The 24292-nt window shown below is 42.5% G+C and overlaps 2 protein-coding genes across 2 annotated transcripts; both read right to left on the bottom strand.

Annotated features, from left to right (window-relative positions):
* Window positions 1–89: 89 nt before the first annotated feature.
* On the bottom strand, window positions 90–11523 carry ogal (O-GlcNAcase like). Its single transcript, XM_086119110.1, has 17 exons — window positions 11167–11523; window positions 10937–10988; window positions 10332–10429; window positions 9323–9453; window positions 7836–8007; window positions 6277–6375; window positions 6034–6173; window positions 5456–5600; window positions 5273–5371; window positions 4776–5020; window positions 3864–4038; window positions 2977–3062; window positions 1437–1529; window positions 1268–1356; window positions 886–1000; window positions 673–802; window positions 90–422 (listed from the first exon to the last, which is right to left on the bottom strand). Exons 1-17 carry the CDS (start codon window positions 11237–11239, stop codon window positions 286–288), a joined length of 2079 nt encoding a protein of 692 aa, XP_085975236.1. The 5' UTR covers window positions 11240–11523; the 3' UTR covers window positions 90–285.
* A 195-nt stretch (window positions 11524–11718) lies between these two features.
* Window positions 11719–22454, bottom strand: LOC147200585 (uncharacterized). The gene is made up of 11 exons (XM_086119109.1): window positions 22336–22454; window positions 20848–20952; window positions 20572–20733; window positions 17293–18817; window positions 17117–17170; window positions 15763–16450; window positions 15490–15687; window positions 14598–14655; window positions 13765–13886; window positions 13533–13684; window positions 11719–12095 (listed from the first exon to the last, which is right to left on the bottom strand). The coding sequence occupies exons 1-11, from the start codon at window positions 22429–22431 to the stop codon at window positions 11998–12000; spliced, it is 3258 nt and encodes a 1085-aa protein (XP_085975235.1). The 5' UTR covers window positions 22432–22454; the 3' UTR covers window positions 11719–11997.
* Window positions 22455–24292: the final 1838 nt, after the last annotated feature.

Below are 24292 nucleotides of genomic sequence, written 5' to 3'. Positions count from 1 at the left end.
TGGACAAGAATAAAAATTTAAGAGGAAGTTTTCTCTTTTGGGTCGTAAAATCAAACAAGGCCTACATCCAGCAAATGTTTACACCGTGCAACAAATCAATACAGCCTTTTATTGAGCTGAAAATGAAAAATTGGAAATTACAGCTCAACATGCAAAACTCAAAGTCTTCAAAAATGAATTATGCATTTTCACAGAGCTTGTGAGGCGAATGTGTTTTCCATAGCAGGTGATGACTGCTATTAAAAATGACATTTTTACTGACAATTTTTCTGAAGTGATTTGAGATTAAAGGCTTGTTCCCATGGTGATGACATCTGGAGGCAAACCGGCCAATTTGATTGGTTGGAAGGAGCAACTTTTGGTGTAGAAGTCGAGCATCCTCCGGTCACCGTGTCTCAACTCACAGAATACTCCTCTGGAACCTGAAAAACACTCAAGTGTTTTCAATTTTACCTTAGCAACGGAAAGCCAGTTTACCACTTGGAACATTTATTCAATATTCTTGAAACGGGGTGAGTGCAGTATTTGTTTTATGGGTAGCTGGATATCAAGGATAACAAATAAATGCTCAAATGACTTTCTAGAATAGTGCCAATTTCAAAGTTGACAGAATGATAAAACCAACATTTTGCAGATAGTAAGATGACCTATTCATTAAATGTGTCAATTTACCACAGTTCCTGATGGTGGACAACAGTTGTGTAATCATACGCTTCACCGGAGAGGGGTCGGTGACCCTTGGCAGCACTTGTCCAGTGATTAACGAAGGGAAGTCCTCAAATACACGCTCACTCATATCCCTCTGGAGGCAAGAGATAAAGCAGCGGCATTTGGAATTCATCCTGATCTTCCCGTTTTCGGGATTTGCTCATTCCAAATTGTCACCTGAACGGAGGCTGCTTTGACATCTGTGAGCGCCAGCATGTAGCCGCACGGCCCCGCATCATCCTCCAGGACAAGCGCGCACTGAGGGCTCGGGGGGATTTCGCCTGCTGACAGGCTGCAACCGACACATTCAAATCAGGAGAGGAGTGTGTTTTTGGTTTCAATGGGATGACACTGTTCATTCAGACTTCTCACCCTAACCTGCAGGTAATAATTAAAGTGTGTGTCAATTTCCTCATCGAGTGGTGATTATCTCGGACTGGAATGGCAGCAAAACGCAAATGCACTTGGGGCACCAGTTGAGTCTTTTTGCTGCCTTTGCGTAACTTTCTGTGGACATCCTTCCTCGCACAATACATGAATAATCTCAAAACCAACCTACATGTCACTAATAAGAGGGGACTCTGTCACGGAGGCGACTTGAATCTGTCTTTCTCGTTGCATCTTCACAAAAATTCTCTGCACGTCCATCTAGAAAAGACAACAAAGTGACACGGTGTTGGCAAAAGGAATGTTGGGCTGGTTTAGGGCGACTAATTGAATAACCTCACCTTATCCTCTGCGCAGTAAGGCCGTATGCAGTACACCGACGTCCTGGGCGGATGTTTGAACAGGTCTCTGTTTCCATGGCCCGGCAGCATTCTCTGAAAGGACATCGGGTTGAGTGAACGCTGGCGCGTTTTGGCTGCCGCTGCTCAACCCGTATTGTTTTGTGTTTTTTGTTATTGTAAAGTGTCCTTTGGTGTCTTGAAAGGCGCTTATAAATAAAATGTATTATTATTATAAACGGTGTTTAATGACAATATCGCGCTAAGGGTTTTGAGAACAAGCCACGCTACAAACGAAAATTCACAAGTATTATACCCATGCAAAAAGGTTTTTGCTATAAGATTGCGGCAAAGCACTTTTTTTTGGTACCAGACAAGACTATGTGTTGACGAAATGAAATATAACTCATTTCAGTATTGTTCATCCCAAAATGGCACCAAAGCAGTATTTTGATTTTAGACATGCCTTTGTCCTGAGCACAAACAAGTTTTTCAACAAATAACACAGGATAGGTTCCCAAATATATCAATCGGCAAAAATGCAAATTTGAAAATGTCTTAACATCTCCTTGAGCAATACCGAGGTGCCCTTGAATCTGAAACTGCTCTGTATCGTGTCCTCAAGCGCACGACCACAAGAACTTGTTTGTGCATGTGTGGCATTCCAGCTTGTGGGTAGGCAGGAAGTACAGAAAAAAACGTCGATGTAAATGTCACCAATAATAATAGTGGCTAATAAGGAGTTTCTTGTCTTATATCCTTTTATCCATCAATCCACTTTGTGTAGCACGCGTGCGCCTATCTCAGCTTACTCTGGCCAAGAGCCAGGGTACACCCTGGACTGGCACATTTACCCTCACATGTATTTACAGGTTGGAGTCTCCAATGAACCGAACACACATTATTGGAATAAGAAAGGAATGCGCAGTACCCAGGGAAAACCCACCCAAGCATGGCAAAGTCATGCAAACTCTACACGGGGTTTGAACCCAAGATTTGAACCCAAGGTTGACATGCTAACAGTGGTGAGTTGTCAGGGCCAGCAACGCTTTCCTCGGCTGCCAAAAAAAACATCAGTCAGGCACTGCCCTCCATTTTAGAACCTAAATTTGAATATTTGTTCCATCAATTTGTCTTTGTCCCAATAGTCGAACCTCCTCATTTGTAATTTGAACTACATTTACAATGGGACCGTTTTGTTTTGTTTTCTTTTCTTTTTTTGGGTCCGATGACATCCATTTAATAATCAGCATCTCGAGTGAGTATAATATATTTTACTTTAATATTGATAATTCCGTATTCATTCTAAAGCACTCTAGATAATATATGTGGCACAGTTGCGAGGGGCTGCATATGTATGCATAGGTTTCCATAATTGTGACATAATAGTGGTTGGATGAAATGGGTAAGAACCAGGTACCAATGCATGGCCTCCCGCTGCGTGCCAACTACTACTCTGGCGTCTGCCATTTCAAATTCAAAACAACTAAAAATGAACTTTGACATCCATTGCTTTCAGATGACAACAAGCCAGTCAGTTCACCTGAAACTCTCCAGAGAGGCCTCCTCTGAATCCCCACGGTTCAGGATCAGCACTCATTAGCTGGGCCGATGGTTTGCCAAGCCCTCCTGTGGTGAGCAAATGTTGATGTTAAGCTCGGAGTGTTCCAAATATATTCCTTTTGTCCGTACAAGGTGCAATTTGTAAAGGCTATAATTTTGAAGATGCAAGCCCCCAGCTACCTTTCGCCACTCTAGCACCAAGGAGCTGTACATTTTGCACAGGATTTGCAAAAATGTCTGCGGTGCGGCTCAGCAGCATGTGTTCCTATTTCTTTTTTTTTTTGCTCCTGTATGAATCTAACCACTCAAAAAAGCGCATCCACTTATATAAATGAGCACAAGCCAAATTGTGGGTGGCAAAATTCTGGCTGAGTTGGAGTGGACAATCAATTATAATTATTAGACTCAATATTTTATAACTTATTGTTCCCCACTGATAGCGTGTAACCATAATCAATACAAAACTAAAAAACTGGAAACTTAATTTCTTTCGAAGTAAGCAAACTTACAAATTCTTAAGGTGATCCAAAAAACGAATTATTATTTCCCATAGAGAATGTCCAAAGGTATCAGTGAAGGACAGCTCAAGTGTCTTTGCAATGAATCTCTGAGGGGGGAAGGTAAAAACTCTCATCAAAATTAATTTAACCCTTTCATGGAAGACTTATGATAACCTACATCCGATTTTTTTTTTGGGGCGGGGGGGGCATTCATTCATGTAGGAGACAGTAACTTTTGAAGATCTGTCCACTGTGGTGACCGCCGTCCCGGAAAAGGTTAAAAAAAAAAAGAGACCAATCCGAAATAGAACACTGATATTGACCTGTTTGTAGATAAATGACAGTGACATTATTCTGCTTTTCTCACCGAGCGATTTGACGTATGCTTGAGCCAGACTGACGCCGCTCTTGATGTCGCAGATGTAGTTGTAGAGGTCATACAGAATGCTGCGGTTGGGCGCATTGGACAAACGGTTGAACATCCGCACCACCGCTTCGCACATGTCGTCAAACTGCCGTGCTCTCGAACACCACTCGGCCGTCTAGAAACACATCAGTGGGCGACGCGCTTCAATCTTCAGGTCAGATTTGACCAGTTTTGAAATTTGACACCATTACAAACGACCACAATGTCATTCTGTCACTCTGAGATGTGATGCTCAAGTATCGAGTACAACTTTATTGTCAAATGTGCTGTATGTATATGTGTAACATACAGCACAGATGAAATTTCCTCCCTCTTAAACAGACAACAAGAGGAGCCGCTGCGGGTACCCGCGCCGCCATGCTTTTCCCTCAAGTGACCTCAAATAAACAAAAATGAAAATAGTTTTTAAAATGTCATTCCTTTCGACAGGTGCTACAAATTTTGAGTTCATTTGAGTAAATTTGACCCATGCCTCCTCAAATGGATTTTAGATTTTGTATGTGTTAAATCAAGTAAAATGGTGGGACTCTTGAGGCTGTGAAACTGTCCATGCCACAAATGAGTGGGACAGTGTTAGCGGTGTTTAAGAGGTAGCTTGAAAAAAATCAGAACTTTTGTGTGTGTTCTCTCCAAATCTTGCACAGTTTCCCCAAAAGTGTGACAGTTGGTGAAAGATGAAACATATACGTTCCTTTTCTCTGAAACAAAGGATGAATCATCCATTTACTCTGTATTTAGGTCAACACGTTTGAAAATGATCAACAGGTAATTTGGCGTCAGCAATTATTATGAGGTTATTCTTGGCGGATGGAAAATGACGACAATGTATGCAAGTGTGATGCCAAATCTGACCTGGTCCGTCTTGACGGCGGCAGCTTGACTGTGGCTTTTGAGCCAGTTCAGCTCATGCAGCATGGTCTTTGCCGTGGAGCCATATTCATAAGGCAGGTAGAAGAGGTCGGACAGCAGCTTCAGGTCGTCTAGGGTCAGGGGCTCGGCTGTGTAAAGTGGGTTCTCTCCCGCTCCGGGCACATACGAGTGTTCTCCAAGGTCTGTCTGCATGGGCTCCTCGTCAGACGATTCCTTCTTACAACAAGCTGGAACAAAATTGGGTAGCGGGTTTACGGTTTGACTTCCATTTCGTTGTGTTGCTCTGCAGCATGTGTGTGGGGTGTGATACAAATCTGTGTTTCAAACTTCTGCCAAGCCAGAACATGCATACATGCTGCCTGTCACTATGTTGAGATTGATTTCAGGTGATCGCGATATCAGAAGGGGGTGTTTTTTTGTTTTTTTTTTTGTGCACCACAACAACAAGCAGGTTCAAAGCTGTGGTGGAGCTGATCTACCTGTAGGCTGATCTGTACACAGAAACTCCTCCAGCCAGTCGGTGAGGGCCAGCGTCAGGGCTTTGTGGGGGCTATAGCAGGGGTCCTGCTCCTCGTCACCTCATGTCGGACACACAAGCGTGAGAATAACAACACAGGAAATCTCATCGAGGCATCCATCACGGCGAAAACGGGAGAGCTCACCCATTTCCACATCCCTGGCTGCTCCACCAGCAGAAGCTTTGCACCAGGTCCCCAAAGTATGGATTGCCACAAAATTTGGATGGAACTCACAGTTGGGATTTGTGAGCACACCTCTCAGTTTGGGGATCAGTTCAGTTGGACGATCCTGAATGGAAAAGAAGAATATTTCAAAAGTGCACAAGCCAGGGGGAGTCCGATTCCATTTTCAACGCTTTTGCACACTGTCGTCAAACTGATACATTGTGTATCTTTCTCATTCAATGTTTACAAACTTTAAACAAATGACTGACATTTTTTTTCACTTTTTTCATGACTTTTTTGAAATTCTAATTTAATGGGCACAACTGGGTAAATAAAAAAAGTACCGTTAACATGACTATACATTTTTAACATCAAGGTATGTTTTTTGTCCAAATGCAGTCATCCCTTGCCTTCCAATCAGCATGCCGTGTCTCACTCACAATTTGAGATAATGAGTACATTGAGTCACAAATTAAACTTGTAAACCAAGGTACGACTGTATTACGAGAAACATTTTTTTCCGTTGAGCATCATTTCTTCAATCAATCAGTATTTACCTTATAGGGGCCCATGAAAATTCTTTGTGGGTCATAGTCGTTGGCGTGTATATTGTCCCAAATGACTGGCGCCCTCTTGAGGATGGAGGACACCTCTTCTATGGACTCCACTGAGATTTTATGGGATACCACCTTTGGACCTGAGATGAAATTTTACTTGTGTAAGGTTGTGTACGTTTTTTGGGTGAATGGGGGAACTTTGGATAAAGTCTTAAAACCTCAATGTGTTTCTGTATAAATTACCTGTCCACAACACGTCTATCCCCGGTAGCAGCTCATCTCCCACAGTGTGAAGGTAAGATGACTGTGACACGTTTGGAGTGCAGAAAGCAGCACAATAATCTGCAGTTTTGGGGAAGAACATTGGCTAATGAGCAAAACTATGTATTTAGAACTTGATGGCATACAACATGTTAAAATATGTACGCACACAGCAAACCCGCCGCCGATTCACCATTCGCAAATTCACCTAATCTTGAGGGTTTTTTTTTTTTTAGAGGGAAGGTAATTATTTGCTGAAAAACTCAGCTATTTAGACCTATCTGTGTATTTTTGGTGATCTTTCTAGAATGCCGCAAGATGCCGTCAAGCCACCCGGCGAAGGCAACAATATAGGCGAAGTGGCAGCCAGCGATGACCACAAGCTGCAAGCCAGCCGGCTTGACGGTCAACAACAGCATCCTGAATAATTGTAGAAGAGGTCAAATAGGCAGGAGAGTCTGCTTGTGGGTCTCAAGATGATCCAGAGGAAGGTGAGGATCACTATTGGCAGCGGTGGAAGTGATCAACTAGTTATGACTAGTTGCTCAGGTAGACTTAGAGGAAACTAAATTGATGGTTTATTGCTGTGATAGCTATATATATATATATACATACTGTATATATATGATATGATATATGACATGACATGACATGACGGCTTCATCGGTTATTTTAGAAAGATCACAAAAACTGAAACTGATTTTTGATAAATCGCTGTCACTTGTAAAGCGCTTTTCTACCTCGGGTACTGAAAGCACTGTAACACATTCACCTGTTGATGATGCAGCATCAGGAATAACCTGATCGAACCACCAACCTCTGGGATGGCAAATGACCACTCTACCACTGAGCCATACCCCCATACCACTTGAGCACGTAAGTTGCACAAATAAATATGTGCATAAATAAAACCGCAAACAATAGGCAGGGAATTGCTGAATAAATTTAATGCATATGCCATAGCCGTGTCTAATAAAGTATTGCTTTGGTGGCATCTTGGAGCCAAGGACCTACAGTTATGTTGAAGTGAGTTTAAAAGCTTCATGTAGTGCTTTTCGACCATCCTGCGGTATCCGCTAGCACTTACAAAACTTTTTTGGTGGGGGAAAGGCTTCAATTATTCTCAGTTTTTTCCTACTTGTGGCAGGTCTCAATCACTACCACTATCTGTGCATCTCCTGAAGTCAGAAATGAAATAAGATGGCTGGCTAATTGCAAACATACATGCCAACATCATCACATGTCCGGTTCATTTTTTCCTAAATCAAATGTTCTATTTTGTTCATTTTAAGAGTTATGTTGGGAGATGAATTTCAAGTGTTTTTCAATCATATTATAGCTTGTGGTATATTTAGAGTTTAAATTATTAGCAGAGAAAATGATTCTTGCAGGTCTTCTTCGTTATCGCCGATGATGCTTGGTCCCTAATTCTCGTGAATGGCAGGGATTCACTGTGAATAAAATTTGCACGGTCAACTGAAACTAAATCTTCACAGAATTTAATTCAAGGGAGTTGATTTGGACACGTTTTTCAATGTGACCTGTGGGACAGAAGAGGAATGTCTCCGGTTCTCTCAAATGCTGGTACACCTCATTGGTGATGGCCACCTGCGCGTGGGCGAAGGAGCTGAAGGCCTGGTTATCAGCAGGACACAGCTCTGTTTCGATGTCATCAAACAGTAATGAGAAGGAGCTGCAGCCAAACTCTCTAACCTAGAGAGGGTATGGGACAGGTTTTGAACACATATAGGTTATCGACTATATTTTTCGCACTATAAGATGCACCTTCAATGAATGGCCTATTTTAAAACAGTTTTCATATACAATCATACCTCGGTTTTCGACCATAATCCGTTCCAGAAGGCTGTTCGAAAACAGATTTGTTCAAAAATCAAAACCACGCTCTTTTAAAAAAATATATTTATTGAACACGTCTGCTCACAATTGAACGCAACACGAGGAAGCGTCACTTCCTCATCTACCAGAGAAAGCGTCACTACCTCGTGTAAGGAAAGCGAGAGGAGTCAAGTGGCGCATTCAAGTGCGCTCAGTTTGGTCGAGAACCGATTTTCGTTCGTAATCCGAGGCATAAAAAACTCGAAATTTTTGGTCGAAACCGATTTGGTCGAGAACAGAGATGTTCGAAAACCAAGGTTTGACTGTGTAGGTAGGGCGCACCGCATTTATAAGGCGCATAGAATAGAAACTACAATAGCGGCTGTGGTTGCATTATGCATCCACTAGATGGAGCTACACCACTAATTCTATAAAATACACTCATCTTAAAACAATCTAATCTTATTAAAAAGTATGCATTCATTCAATAATTATTACAGATGGTCCATGACAGCAATGATGTAATTAACGCTGCACTCGAGTTGTGTTCAAAAATTACTTTTCATTTGACGAACATTAGGTGCTGAACGATATACTCCTTGATTAGGCACTAGGGCAGTGGTTCTTAACCAGGGTTCGGTGAGTCGGTCTCAGGGGTTCGAAGGAGCCTCTGCCATGGAGGGTAAGACACACCCGATTCAACATGTTAATTAGTTATGACACGCCTGCTTGGCCATCACTGGTTGTAGATGATCACATGACATTGCTTGTCCAATCAGTGCTGTGGGAAATTTTGTTCGCTTAGTTGTCAACGCGTGACTGTCGTGATAGTACGTCGTACAATTTTTTTAAAAAGTATACTTATCTCTTGAAATTATATTGACTTTTTTCCGTTTTTAATAAATGTGTTTTTTATATCTTGAATTTGTAAAAAAATATATATATATATTTATTTTTCACTTATGAAGGGTTAGGTGACTGTGCATATTAACTGGTTGGGTTCGGTACCTCTTAAAAGGTTAAGAACCACTGCACTAGGGAATCAGAATGAGAGACAAAGTCATTGCTGGGAAGGCGGCCGTGCCGCAGATCCTAGTTGACCTACTTGTAGTGTTTTAACCGCTGATCAAACTTTAGAAATTATCAGCAATAAACATGGCTCCTCCTTTTAATCATACATACAAAGTCCTACCTGATCCAGTTTCCTCTTTAGTGCAGCCACCTCTTTGCGGTTGGAAAAAGTAATGTCCAGGCCAGGTGAGATAGCATAGATGAAGTCGATGTTGTGTCGCTTCGCTGCTGATATCAGGGCTATGAGTTGCTCTGCATGCATATACAAAGAATAATAGTTTTCATCAATGTACAAATGTCCCAGAGTTTAAAGTAGGGATGACAGAGTAATTCAAGATCAGTTGTATTAATGATAGGAATGTAAAGATCGCTACAGTACAATTAAAGTTTGCACCATGCCATCGTTGTGTCACGATATGAAAAGCAGCACACCTGTTCAAAAGGCCAGATAGTTTCCCATTTGTGCAGTTCCAGCACCCTCGAGTGGACAGTTTATCGACACTGCTTAATTTGAATTGGCCATATTTTGGCCACCTTCATGAAACGACGCTTGCTATCGTTGCTAGATGAAGGGCAACGTACTACACTTGAGTTCCTCCACAAATTGACTGGATTCATAATGTGTTTGTGCATTAGCAAGTAAGTAACTCGTTATTGAATGGCATTAGTGACTGTAACCGTAATATTAAGTGGTATTAGCGATTGTAAGGTGTGTATGTACATTGAGGTTACCGGTAATCTTACCTGAACTATTTCAACCGTATGTATAATTACAACCTCAGCTAATTAACATTGTATCAACAATGTATAAAATGTATTCATGTTTATTAAAAAACAGGAGCAATTGCATTTTAATTGGATTTGTACTTTGACCGGTTGTCACAGCCATAAAATCAGTCATAGAAGCAAATATTTTTCAACATCTCCATCAAAAACATTACTTTTCTCCCGCTTCAGCCGAACATGGCATGGTGAATTCCATAGACCATGATACTTTGCGCTCAAAGCCAATGCTCTTTCTTTCTCATTGCTGTTATTTTTCTGCGATACATGTTCAATGTTGATAGGTGAGGTCAGTGTGCAGCAGCAACAAACCAATAAAGCGTATAGCTGTGGTGACACGGACTCACCTGCCTCCCTGGGGGAGTAAAGGTCTCGCCAGTACATTCGGTGTTTGTAGTCATCCTTAGGAGCGTACAGGTACGTGTTCAAACCCCACTTCTGTTCCCTGAGAAAGTAGGAGATGCAAATTACTTCACATCACATTAAACGGCTTTTTACATCATTAGAACATATTAAAAAGAGGATGTCTTGCTTTGCAAACTAAGGTGCAGGCAAATACGCAGAATGGGGCCATTAGCTGCGTCCACACAATGCCTGACCAAAAATAAGTTGTATTCCTTTTTTTCAACACAAATTAGCAGAATGTTATCAAGTAGTGATTATATTTTTGGTTGTGGGAGGGTCACAAGGCTTTCTGTGCTGGCCCAATCACTACATTAATTCTAATATTTGCCCCATGGAAATTGCATTACTGATGCACAACGGTTTATTCTGATCATTTTGTAGTGTCTCACATGGCTGCACCACTTTTCCAATACTGTTGTTCATGTGTGATAAATGAAATACTCAATAAAATAAAAACAACATAAGCAGAGTCTTGAAAATATTGATCATTACTAATGATTCAAACTGAAGCAGGTTGGAGGTGTTTGGAATTTGGATTGCATTCTACCTTTTGAAGAGCTCTGTCCTTTGCTCCATCGTCCAGGGTCGACCATAAAATCCTGCAACAAACCAGGTCGGATTAAAATACGACTTCACGAAAACAATCCTGTTAGTCGTATTGCATTTGAGAAAACTCCGTAGTTAAGCGTGTGTTTGTTTACATGCATCGTGGGGGAGAAGTCGGCGGCTGACTCTCCATTATTCTCCGTGGGGGGGAACGAACCCCGGTTTGCTCACCTTCGACCACGCCACCGATGAAGCGCTTGGTCCCACTGCGTGCTTTCTCGCTGACTTCGTTCGAAGTTGCCATGACTGACTGTCAGTCTGCCGCAGTCAAGCTTCTCTTAGTGTATTCGATGTGTCACACCCTCCGACTGTCAGTCATGGCTTGGAGTAAAAGCAGGACCGCTCTTTAGTATGTCTTCTTACACGACCGCGCGCGTACACACACTTGCGTAACGCAGATCTGCACAAGCTCTAAAGTCTGCACTCGTAATTATGTAGTGCGTAAACTACCGCAAGTGAAGAGTGAGTGAAGTTCACCACGACTTGGGCCGCGGCTCACCGCCTGCTCACGGACTCAACGTCACCTGCAGCGGGATGAACGTCTTAAAGAGACAGTGCACCAGCTTTTTAAAGGGACAGTGCACCAACTTCGAATAGGCCGCATGAAAAATAAGCTGTTTCAAGGTTAATAAATGTATATACAGTAAATATTCTCTAGTACGGACTCATGTTTGCGCTGTCCAATTTGTCCTGATAACAGAAATTCCTCACTTGGGAAATGAGCATGGTACATGTCCTTTATGAACCTGCAAGTATGTTGACAAAATGCACGTGTAACAACACAATCAATAAAATACAAAAATATACTGTCCAAAAACTGTTTATATAACAAAAACTGCAATACAGGTGTATCCAAAAAAAATCACAACAGTAAAATACGTACAGTATTTTAATGTTTATTTTTGTCTATTTCAGTAGACACTGAAATAGGCAACATAAGTGCGAGTAAAAAATTCTGAAGTTGGTGTCGTTCTCTCTTCTGCGATCCTCTCCTCTGCACTGCTACCTCAGTCCTCTTTGGGCTTGTTTCAGTAATGAATCAAAGTCAAGCTCCTGAAACCTGCTCTTGGCTGGAGACGGCTCTGCATCCACTTTTGCATCTGAGGAACACAGTTTGATAACATGTTCAGTGATCCGGGTCGGCTTCAAACTGTCCAATTTTCGACGCATTTGTGACTATTACTAATAATCGGCTCATGATAACAGCGCACTTTCTGGAAAAATGTACAGTACAGTGGAAGCTCTAAATCTGAATGCCCTTAATGTATTCCAGCAACATTTAAGGAAAAATGATACCTTTGAACGTGCACACAAGTTTTGGAGTTCCAACCATCACCTGCATGCGGCTCAGACATGACATGAAACCTCGGAAGTGTTGCGTTTAAATGAGCTGATATGCATGCAGGTATATTTGGCACAGAAATTGTGATGCATTGGTCACTTTAATTCAAAAACACCAGCACTAAAAGCCAAATGCAGTTTGCGTGAAGGAAGCAGGTGTGTAATTGGTGGAAACCTCACATACTGTTGCAGTAGCACATAGAAGGCCTGGTCATGCCAGGCAGAGCTGCCCCTCTGCTGTCACAGATATAGAGTACAAACTAGAGCAGATGCAGAAAAGTGGTTACGATTGAATGACTGTGTCTTATGCGCTGTGTTGTATTATTTTGTTATTTTGACTTCAAGACGGCGCAGCGAGACGAGAGTGGCTGCCTTTAAAGCAGCTCCTATACATGTATTTTGTTGTTCTACTTTTTCCTTTCATAACTTTGCTGCTGTGAATTTGGAATTTCTCCATTGTGAGACTAATAGAGGTTTTTCTTATCTTAAACAATCAGTGGAACGCATGCACAGAAGCTTAGCGTCATCGTAGGCATCCAACTCAAAAGGAGTGTTTAATATCAACCTTTTCATATCCATACCAAGCTCTAGTGGCGTAAGTTTCAATAAACTTCAAAACCTTTTCAATGGTTTCCACATTTTCATCATTATTTCCAATCATTTTGTACTTTACTGGGCATTTTTTGGCCACGAAAATGCACTTCAATTGCAATCAACGATCAATCGTCATTAATGGTTGACCCCTTCCCCCAATTAGTCCATTAAATCGAGGTTCCACTGTATTTTGAAATGGGCTAATATCAGCCAATATAATCAACAGGCAGGCAAGGCTCCTTTTCGGGCTGGGTTCTCAAGACGACATCGATAAAGGTCAGTATTGCTACTGGCGCAATTAGCCGAGGTGCAACTTCACATCTGATTATCTGCTCAACATAAAGAACAGTAAGTACCCAAAAAGTGGTTTGCAATCTATTAAATAAAAAAAATAGAATGTCTTTATATGTAACAATGAGTCCAAAATGTACTAGAATTGTTCAGAGGTAGCAATTGTGAGTTTTTCGATTGGATTCATTTCACCTATTTCTCATGCCAAACAAATGAAATCCTCGCAACTCAGTTCAGTTCCGAGTAGCGTCAACAAACGAATTGCGTTGGGCCTCAGAGGTTCCACTGTACCTGCCTGGTTACACTCTCACCTAAATCGGCATAGTCTGAATTACAAAACTGTCTTCTTCCTCCAAAGCAAATGTCAAAGGGCAGCTCATCGGGTCTTCTTAGTTTTGCACCATTGTCAATGGCTGCAAATGCATCATCCATGCGGTAGAACGTGACAAAGCCATAATGGTCACTTTGGGAAGCAAACAAAACCATTTTAGTACTTCACAGTATGGACTCACAGCACACAGGAGACATTTTCGGTGTACCTACCCTTTATCTCTAAAGTGCAGCGACACGCATTCTACTTCTCCGAAATAAGAGAAGCGCTCCCTCAGTTCATCGTGCGTCATGGACCTGCGGATGCGGCCGACGTACACGACTCTGCGCTCATCCTTTGGTAAAGAATTTTAGATGCAAATGAGCACGTGTTGGACAGCAGATAATCACTCAGACACCAGATGACATGTTTGGGGGCTAACGGAACACATGTACCGACGTTACGTATTCAGGAAAAGAATAACTAAAGAAGAGTAACCGCCTGAAATGGGGCCATGATCGAGAGGGATGGCCGGAGGTAGTCGTATTGTGCTGCTTGAGGTGACATTTTTGGACCGGCGCAAGACGGGCGAGGGCTAAAGCATTTGCCAAGAATGTTTTCATGAATCAAGAACGAAAGTCGGAGGTTTAAAGGCGATCAGGTACCGGCGTAGTTCAGCGAATCAGCGGCATCACTCCCATGACCCGCCGGCCAGATTCCGGGAAACTGCCAATCTTTAGGTATGGTTGCAAAGCTGAAACTTAATGGAATTGACGGAAGGGCACCACCAAGAGTGGAGCCTGGGCTTAATTTGACTCAACACCGGAAACCTCAGCTCTTTCTCGATTCCGTGGGTGGTGGTACATGGCCGCTCTTAGTTGGTGGAGTGATTTGTCTGGTTAATTCCGATAACGAATGAGACTATGGCATGCTAAGTAGTTACGCAGCCCCCGAGCAGATGCCATACGGCCTAGCGGGGAGGGTCGGTCTGTCGCCGGGCATTCGCCCCCTGCCCGCCAAGGCCTCCTAAACCGACCAGCTGATATGACAAGACTGTTGGACTTACTATGGCTTTCAGCTTCTGAAGTCTTGCCTTGTGTTCCCTCTTCAGTTTCCAGGACTTTCTGGTGATGGAGCGATAACATTTTAGTGATAGCAAGACGACATTTCTATTATTACAGTGATACATTGAATAATAAGTGCCTCAACTTGTGGGTTTTTCAAGGGACAAGCCTATGCTTAGTCGATTTTTTGCCTTGTGGTGTGAACCAAAATTTTAAGGTGCAAGCAAGCTTCAGATACACCGCCATTCGGGTGGAAAATAAAAAACAGCAATTAAGGTACTGTACCACATTAGCATGTGGGTAAGCAGCCAGTCACGATTCACTTCCAGCTACTTCTTCAGGAAACATTCATTCACACGAATACAAAATGACAACAAGGAGCTGCTGTATGCCAGTACTTACGCCTTGACACACACATACAGAGTAACAAGCTCATCTGACCCCATCTCCATTGTCACCCAATTGACTTAAAGGGGAATTCAATCCATAAATTTTCTTCAAAATATGTTCAATGCACTCAAACTAGTCTAAACACGGCCTTCTGCTCAGGGCTCAGGTAACAATCAATCACGGCGCACCGGTTTTCTGAAGCTGAGCCATGATAGGTTGTTACCTGGGTGCCGAGCATCTGTGACTTAAGTTTATGTCTTAGTAGTGCTTTCTTTAATTGTGTTTTTATACGATACAGCATAGTTTGCCAATTGAATACTTTTTTTATTGGGGTGGGCAGAGAGGTCTGGAACGGGTGAATGGCATTTTAATTCATTTTATTGGGGAAAGTGTGTGTATCTGCTCGACAAGTAAATGCATCAAATGAATGAAACTTGCAAGTTACGGTACGATTCTATTTTCATCACTAATTGGCTATCTGAACCCCTTCATTTGCAAACTCACCTGTAAACGTTTCTCCTGCGCGTATGAAAAGTTGGTGAGGAAGGAGACGGCGACCGGGATCGAGACCATGATTGGGGTCTCGATCTGTTAGATGTTAAACACGTACAAGACAGTTTGCGGCGCCGAGGCGGGGAAGGGGAGGCGGAGCGAGAAGGGGACGATGACCAAGACCTGCTTCCTGAATGCTCACAATGGGACCTGTGGACACGCACGCACAAATAACAGTTCAGCACAAAACGCTAACTGAAAATCAAGAGAGGGTAACGCGACTACCTTTTTGGGGAGCGGGATGGAGAGCTGGACGATGACGAGCAAACGTCAGAGAGTGGGGATCTTCTCGAGTATCTCCTCTTCTCTCGCCCTCTGCTCGGAGGGCTGGGTGGAGGTGTAAGTTGGGTATATGAAGGGGCTGTCGGGGTGCAAGTGGATGAGGCTGACTGGTATTTCTCATCAGTTCTGACGGGAGAGTGACATTTCATGATGGAGATTTGATTGCATTTAACAAAAGAGGAGGTCACTTCCACTTCACGAGTGTTCCTGAGAAGAGAAGGAGGGGCTCGTGGATGCAAATCATCCACAGGCATGCAGTAGTCGTGATCTGTGGACACCGATGAACAGATGTGAGGAGGTGCAGCGAGATCTGTCGCGTTTGTCTTCCTGCATGGCAAAGGGCGAGGATCAATGATCTGAATGCCCTTGGATGCTGGTGGTCTGCGTCTTACACTGACAACTTCCTGAGTGTCGAGAATGACGTCAGTGCTGACAGGCTCAGGAGTGACATGTTCCAAGTTTCTTTGGCGCTCCAGATATTTGATGGTGCGTTTTGCTTTTACGGAGTACAACGTTCTGACAGGTTTGGGTTCCTTTGTGGAGGTCTGCATAGGCATAGAGTTCCTCTCTGTGTCTTTGTGCAGGTTTGCGGGTAAAGCATTTGAAAAGATAGCTGGATCGGCCTCTTCAGCTGAAAGGGAGACAACCACAAGAGGTCATGTGTGCAAATGCGCATTATACATTATATATACAAGGGGAGTTCACAATTGCACTTTCTCAGTTGTCCAGATTTTTTTGCGTGTGGCTAAAACGGGGTGCAGTGACGCACTCCGGCCCATGGCATGAGCTGGGCCTGACCCACAAAAATTTACTTGTGCAATCTTTCCTGTACATCTTCTCTTTGTAGTCAGTGGCTCACGTTTCAGTGAATCTGACGTTTGTATCTTGCTGCTGGCACCAACCTCTCACTCCGCCAACGGAGCCAAATTCAAATAATTGATTTGCCTCAGGTATGTATTAAATACTAGTAAATAATAATAATAGCTAAATACTAGTTTGTCCGGTATTGTGACCTTTTTTTTTTTTTAATGAGAGCAAGCATTGATCTTTTGGGACACTGCCTGAATTTGCGGGACACAAATTGAGCTCCAAACCCTTTATGTGCATGCGCCACGCATGGACGGTTGGTCAACCTAATGCTCTACTGTGGCCAACAGTGCAAAATTGTTTCTGTAACAGATATATCGACGTCCGGTCAGTCAGTAAAATTACAAAAGTGAAACCAAAATGACCAACTATCTACATGTACTGTATTTGAAGACAAAAACAACAAAAATATAGTAAGCCAAAGAATCACTTTGTTTCTCCTCAAACTGCTCCAACAAGCTGGTAAGGTCACAGGCTTCAATCCCTTTAACAGAAGAAACAGAGAGTGATGTCAACAATTTCCTTGTTTCTGCGTTCTCCACCCATTATCTAAATCGTTCATACCAACATTATCTGATAAAAGTCGTGCATGTGTTTGGTCTGTACCTGACTCAGCTGCAGCACTTTGGTTGCGACAGGTATGTTGAAATGATGGTCGTGCTTTCTCTGAAAGAGAAAATCTTGTGGGGCCCTCTGCGAACACTTCCCTGACTGACTGGCCTTGGTCACACATTACTGGTTCCGAATTTACTGACTGAGAAATCTGAGGCATGAGGTTTTGTGGTTCCCTGCATTCTGAACTGGATTTTGTTTGAGGCGGAATTGGGAAGTAGCACTCCACTTCATTACTTGAATGAGGTTCCATAGTGGACTGTTGTATTTGTGATGCTGCAACTGAGTGTTCAACGCTGGACATGAGAGAAGAGTGAGAATTAGATGGGTTGGGCATCGGGCTAACAGGCAAGTGAATGATGACAGGGTTTGGGGGATCAGTGCTGAGCGGTGTCCGATTCTTTAATGGACTTGTCTTGCTTGCAGCTCCTTTAACAGGGGGGTCACTGTGATCATCACTGCACTTTGAACCATCAAGTGAGGCATGTTCAGATTCACTTTGAGGTGATTTGGATCTGCGATGCCTAACAGCCAACAATGGCTTCTTGTCGAGTGCTCCGGGTGGATGACGACATGTTGCCTTGCAAGGAGCTCTTTGGCGTGGATCCGGACTGATTGTAGACTTTTCTATCAGACGGAGTGAAGACTTCATCTCACAGAGGTTTTGTCTCTGCCCATGTGAACAGAGAATGGGGGTCAGTTCTTTGGGGGGATTGGGAACAGAGGGCCACCTGGTCGTGTTGCTCCCCTTTTTCTCCACCAGAGGCTGCCTTTTCTGTCGCAGCTGCCTGTACTCTTGGAGGCTTAGCGATTTGGCTTTGCCCTCACCTTTTGGCGGTGGAGCCTCAGCCTGGTTATTTAAGTCTGATAATATCGATGCTGTTGTTGGGACTACAAGGACTGGGTCATTGGGTGTATCTGCAGCGGTGACGCTTGGGAGAGTCTTCTCATCGAATACAACCTCCACAGACTGATCAAATGAAGCCACTTGAACAGGGCCGAAACTGACTTTTTTCTTTGCCCTGGGGAACGGACCTTTGGATGATTTGCTCGTGAGGAATGCGCTTTTTAGCGGTGTGCTGCTCTCTTTTTTTGCAATCCCCTTTTTACCCTCTCTCTCTTTCAGGGGGGTATCATCATCATCAGATACAACATTTATGTCTTCGTCACTGTCTGCAGTTGGCTTCTTATACTTCCATACTTCTCCCTGGGAGAACATTGTGTGTTTCTTCTGTAGTTTGTCCCAGGGCGACAGTGGTCCAGCTGTGCCCCGGTGGTCTCTCCCCTCCTCCTCTACATGCATCTTAAGGCAATAGGGGTGCATGAGTTTCACGAGGTTGACCAGAGAAGATGTAGTAAAGATGTTCACTTGAGTATCTGCTTTCTTATTTGGACCTTGAAACAATGTCCGACTTTGGTGTTGGAAGACTGGCTGAAGTCTGGTTACTTTGCTCTTGTCTTCTTTTCCTGCGCCATTTGTGGTTCTCGGTCTAAGTTTGGCGGTAAAGGCTACCTCATCCTAAAAAGAGATGGAAAGATAGGAAATAGTTCAGATGTTTTGCCACTGCAATCTGGCCCGTGCCACTGTTGTCAGATGACAACATTTTGAAGGATGACGTATATTGTTTGACTGAACGACAAATAACATGACGCGATTCTCATGAAAAAAGCAGATTGCCCTGGTCGCTATAGTTATTTAGAGCACAGGTGTCAAACCTAAAGTCTGGAGGCCAAATCTGTCCTGCCACGTCCTTTTATGAGGCCCACGAAAGCAAATCACGTGTGTCAACTTGCACGATCCTTGCTAAAATGTGCACCGAAAAATTGCCATGTGTAATAAATAAGAAATGAGATTTTGCAATAATGTTGTTACCCTGTTTACACTCGAACAATAATTCAACAAACTATTATAGTTGACTAATTTCAAACCTGGTAATCCATCAATTTGTGGTCTACAAGTAATAATACAATGAGATGATTAATTTGGTTTCGGTGTCAAAATGGCCCTCCGAGGGAAGACGCAAGTCCAAAGTGGCCCTCCACAAAAATGAATTTGACACCCCTGAATTAGAGGAAAGGCTGAGAAGAAAGGAGAAACTGTGGATGAAGCCCAAAATATGACAACAAGAGGTTATTTTTAGAGATTGTCACCAGGTTTGTAGATGGGGATCACACCGTTTGCAAATTTCTCCAGGGTGCATCCAAAACATCTTTTGAGAAGCTACTGGCAATGATAGCTGCATTTATTGACCGCAAGAACACCAACTTCGGTGCATCCAATTTGTGGGCAGACATACTCTCTACACTTCTGCTTTTTCACTAAAGTAACATTATGAAATTATGAATATATATATATATTTGTAAACATAACATGCACTATACATTGGTGAGGCGTGCTTTGATCATGCTTGCTGACCACAAACTTTTTTTGTCATGAATCATCCTATAGGGAAGTCCGAATCAGATTTTTTGACACCCGAGTGCAAGTCACGTGATTTAGAATATCATTTTGATACCGTGTAATGATCTGACACCTTTACTTCAAAAAAGAGCGCGGATCCAAATTGTCTCCATTTTCTGAATTTCTTTCGTTTTTAATTAAGTGTCCCAACATGGTACCTTTTTATATAGCTCAAAGTCTAGTGCAGCAGTGGATCAAACAAACAAATCTTCTCGTAATATATTAGTGGTGCAGATTAAAATAACGATGGAAACATATACACTTGAAGATCAGAAATTCCACTCGTACGTAACAGAAAAAAAGATCTGCCAAAATGATTAATGAATCAGTTTTACACAGTGGAACGTTAAACATTATAAACATTATATTTTGTGCAAGTGAAACTAGAGCACTACATTTGGCAATATGTTTGTCCCTCAGGATTTTCTTTTTCACTTTGTGACCTTTTAACAATTGACAACATTTAAAAATCTAATCATTTTCAGCCGATGCCAATCATCAGTAAATTACGGGATCGGCCCCGATTCAAGATTATGTGATCCGAGCTGGACGAGGCTAGTTATAACCTATCATGGTAATTAACAGTCAACAACTGTGCTGTTTTGATGCCATTCCCCTGTGACTAATGAAAATTTGTTGCAAAACCTCACACACAGTATTGCACAATGCGGCTGACTAGTTCAGTTGTGCTGCGTCACTGAGTGTGCTTTAGGCTCACGATTCTTGTTTTGTCCAATGCAGTTCTGGGGTGGCTTAGGGTTAACAGTGAGTGATTTGATGATGAAAAAAATGAAAATAATTGTTGCACTTACAGTAGTCATGCTGTTCCCAAACTCCTGACAGTTGAGGAGCTTGGTGTCAGGCAGGGTGTCAAAGGGTGAAAGCGTGCTGCCGACATCATCCTCCACACACTCTAACATCTGATTCAGAGCAGACAGCAAGGTCTCGCTCTCTTCTTCTGCTTGCCTTGTGTCCTATAATGGGTAACAAAAGCTTGTGACTATTTTGGCCCATCCACTTTTAGTGGGCATAAATACAAGCCTATTCCTCAGAGCTACTGTACTGCCATTCCTGGCTTGCGCTCTGACCTCTGATGAAGCAGCGGGCTCCTCAAAAATGGCCAAGACGGAGCGTTCCATACAGGACCGCGTGTCCATGTCCTCTGCACCCATGGTGCCTCCACACGAACCAATCTGCAGAGATATGGACAAAAATGTGAATGTATCAGACTAAACACACCGACGTCTCTAAAAAAAAAAGGATCCTGAGGTGTGCAATGTGCTACATGATTGTTTTCTTCCTGGACAATCAAGAAACGCTTAACCTGTTCAATACTTCCAAACACAAATCCTTTGTGTGTAGCCAACATTGAGTGAGAACTCTGATGTGAGATGAAACAGAATAGAAAGTTAGGGAGCGATTTAGAGGTTTGAATAAATGGGTGTTAAAACATGACATGTTTTTTGAATATCGTTATTGGTATATTGGCAGTTCTTAACGGGTGTCAATTATTTTTTTTCACTACGTAAGGTAGTACTCAGTGCCTTCTCCCCAAGAATAGCAGGAATTTACGATAAGCACACATTTTTAAAACATCGGTTAACATGTTAGAAATCCGTACTCGAATGTGCCGAATAGCACATTGACTGTCTCAAGATAACCGAGTTGAACATGTTCTACTCACATCCTCAAAATTCAGACAGTAAATCTTAGTAGTGCTGAGTAATATTACTGCATCAAGTAATCCAAGTTGATGTGTGAACATTTTGATGACCGTAGATTATGTTTTTCTTATCCGATACGCTTTTATATTTTCTGTATGTGAAAAATATTTGGAACAAAATTGAGACGCATAAGATATATTAATGATGTCACGATGAAAATCTGATTATAAACCACCAACTGTCACATTTGAGACAGGTATTTGTCAATCAGTAAGCAATAATAGTAGATGGCAATGGAAATTGCATCAAGTAAGGCGGTTTATCACAGCACCAAACCAAATGACACGAAAACAAAACTTTCTGGTGTATTGGGCTGAATAATAATAAGTAGTATTAAATCAGTTTCTGTGTTCAGAGATCTTGCGGTTAAATGTGGTGCTACAATGAAAATAAATGTTGCGTTTTTAAGTGAAACAGGGTCAAAATTAAACATCTAGATGATGAAGAAGGCCAACAAATGTCTCTTCAATTTCGCTTTTCTCGTGTTCAACAAAGAACAGTGCAACGTGCCTGCCTCGGTTGACTTCAATCAATGCACAGTGCAGTCAGGGAGTGCTGCACTCCTTCGCTTTCAACAATCCATTGCTGGTTGCGATTACAGGAAGCAACATTCGAAGACCCAGAGTGTTGACTATACGTGACAGTCAGCGGTTTCCGGGCTTTTGAGGACCAAAAAGAGTGGAGCGGTCCATCTACAGCTGATCGCTAACCACGTACCCTGCCGACAAGCCTGTCTCAGCCACGTGTCGCCACGCGCACATGTGCCGGTGAAACAACCGCCACTACGACGCCGAAAAAACGCTCCATTGTCCTACTTGATCAGCACAGTAGCTTAACTGGCGAAAGCAATACCTGGCAAGGGTTCCTGATACTCAGAAAGTCCACGTTGCCGGCATTTAAAGCCTCGTCTATGGGCCTCCACTGCGCCGCCATCTTGCTGCTCCACATGGTCGACTTGGCAGTCCTGGACACGTGACCACCACCAACAACGCGCGAACAGCTGACTGACCTAGGACCAGTTTGATACTCACAACACACTTGGAAAACGCTGACTATCAGATCCTAGGTCAGAGAACTCTTTTCCACTCAGACGCCATATTTGGCACAGAAAATGATTTTTTTCTTCATAATATTGGCCCGTTTCTGATAACGTTTGTTAGAATCTGGTACATTTGCATCTTGGTTAGGTACATTCAAGGCACAAATTTACCAACTTCTCCAATGCACGCGATTTTGATTGTGCTGAAGCGACATCAAGCGTTCAATTCGTGGTATCACAGCTTCACTTACAATACTGGACTGCACTGGTATTTACATTATGCAGAAGGCAGTGTGAATGAGTTTCCCCCGGTATCTGTACTTTACTTGAGGATTTTATTGTAATTCCCTACATTTGCAATCAGATAACTGTTCTGTGTAATTCTTACTTTGACAAAGAAGAAACCCCTTTATTTGTCTCACAATCGAGAAACAAGCAAAAGGCCTGCTACTTTTTTTTCAACGCTGCCATGGTGTAAAGTGAAAAAGGCAAAATCAAAGGCTCAGAGTGTATTTGGAGATGTAAAATATTCTCCATCCATGGCTTCATTTAAGAGAATGCTTTGCTGTTGTCTCTTCCAAAAATGATTTGTGGCATGTGTTTTATCTTGTTCCATCCTAAAAAGCACAAGCTACTGGCGTTCAAAAATTTTCTGCCAAGCAAAGGGGTCACTTTGTTTTGGTGGCTTTTTGTTTCTTTTCTCTCAATATTTCAGGGTTTGGGCTGATGGACAACCAAACAGTTGCAATGGCAAAACCAGTACGGCGGGGAGTTTTTTTTTTTTTTTTTGGTATCATACTATAGGAACTGCCGAATGGAATGATGAAAAATTTTGTTCACAGAGATATTGGGTGTGTGAAATGAAGATCCTTTGGGTATATTATCCCATGTGCTGAAGGCACCCACCGACTGAAAAAAAAACATGCAGGCACGGGGAGAACATGCAAACTCCACACAGGAAGATCAGGGCCTGGAATCGAACCTTGCACCTCTGCACTGTAAGGAGGACGTGCTGTCAGGTCGAGCACCATCCTATTTTAAAGCATTTACAAATAAAAGAGTTAAAGACATTTAAAAGTAAAGAAAATTACTAAAACAACAAACAGTGCAAGAACAAACCTTTTGAAAACATGATTTTGAAAAAGCTCTGAAAGACCGCAATTATAGGTATGGGCTGAAAGGGCTAGTTTTTAACCTGCATTAAAAGCATCGAATTTACTTGATGACACATAGTGAACCAAAATGCTTTTAATGTTTCATGTGAAAGGGTTGGATCACAGATTCAGACGCTTCCCTCTCAAGTGGACTTTTAACTTTCTCCACTTATGATCTGTTAATTCAGAGGTCCCCAAACACAGGTCCGCAGCCAGCCGTTTGGTACTGGGCTATATAGACGTTCCCCCGCCCCCATTTTTAAAATTGTATTTATTTATTATTTATTTTTTTGTGTGGGGGCGGGGGGGGGGGGGGGGTGTAGCAGAGCAATGTGGCCCGAGTGGGAATGTTTGTTGACACCCTGCTTATGGTTTCACTGGAGCAAATTTGTCCTAAAATGTCAGCTCACAACTTAACAGTGTGGAAATATCTGTTTATTATTTATTTTGTTTATTGAGCCTTGAGCATATAGTATACACAATAACAGGTTGACAAAAGTCAAACGAAAATTATGTAAGGAAAATTAGAAAGTAGATAAAAGTAGAAAACACATCATCATGGTTGTATGCTCAAGGGAGTAGGAAGAAGTAAGTAACTTATCTAGTCCTACCCCTT

The sequence above is a fragment of the Hippocampus guttulatus genome, chromosome 9 (assembly GCF_054856545.1).
Source record: "Hippocampus guttulatus isolate MCC_2025c chromosome 9, RoL_Hgut_1.0, whole genome shotgun sequence".
NCBI lineage: Eukaryota > Metazoa > Chordata > Actinopteri > Syngnathiformes > Syngnathidae > Hippocampus > Hippocampus guttulatus.
The sequence above is the reverse complement of the archived record's forward strand: the minus strand, read 5'-3'. Positions and strand labels throughout refer to the sequence as shown.

Bases quoted from the DNA above. Each gene is read 5' to 3' on its own strand.
- LOC147200585 (XM_086119109.1), bottom strand. From the start codon at position 22,431: ATGTGGAGCAGCAAGATGGCGGCGCAGTGGAGGCCCATAGACGAGGCT. The intron at 17,171-17,292 runs GTACAGACCAAA...CTTCTGTTAAAG, and splicing joins AAGTGCTGCAGCTGAGTCAG to GGATTGAAGCCTGTGACCTT. The intron at 15,688-15,762 runs GTAGTCGCGTTA...GCGTGTCCACAG, and splicing joins CCATCCCGCTCCCCAAAAAG to GTCCCATTGTGAGCATTCAG.
- ogal (XM_086119110.1), bottom strand. From the start codon at position 11,239: ATGGCAACTTCGAACGAAGTCAGCGAGAAAGCACGCAGTGGGACCAAG. The intron at 6,376-7,835 runs GTCACATTGAAA...CCAAAACTGCAG, and splicing joins ATTCCTCTTCTGTCCCACAG to ATTATTGTGCTGCTTTCTGC. The intron at 1,530-2,976 runs GTGAACTGACTG...ATGTCCTTTCAG, and splicing joins GCCTCTCTGGAGAGTTTCAG to AGAATGCTGCCGGGCCATGG.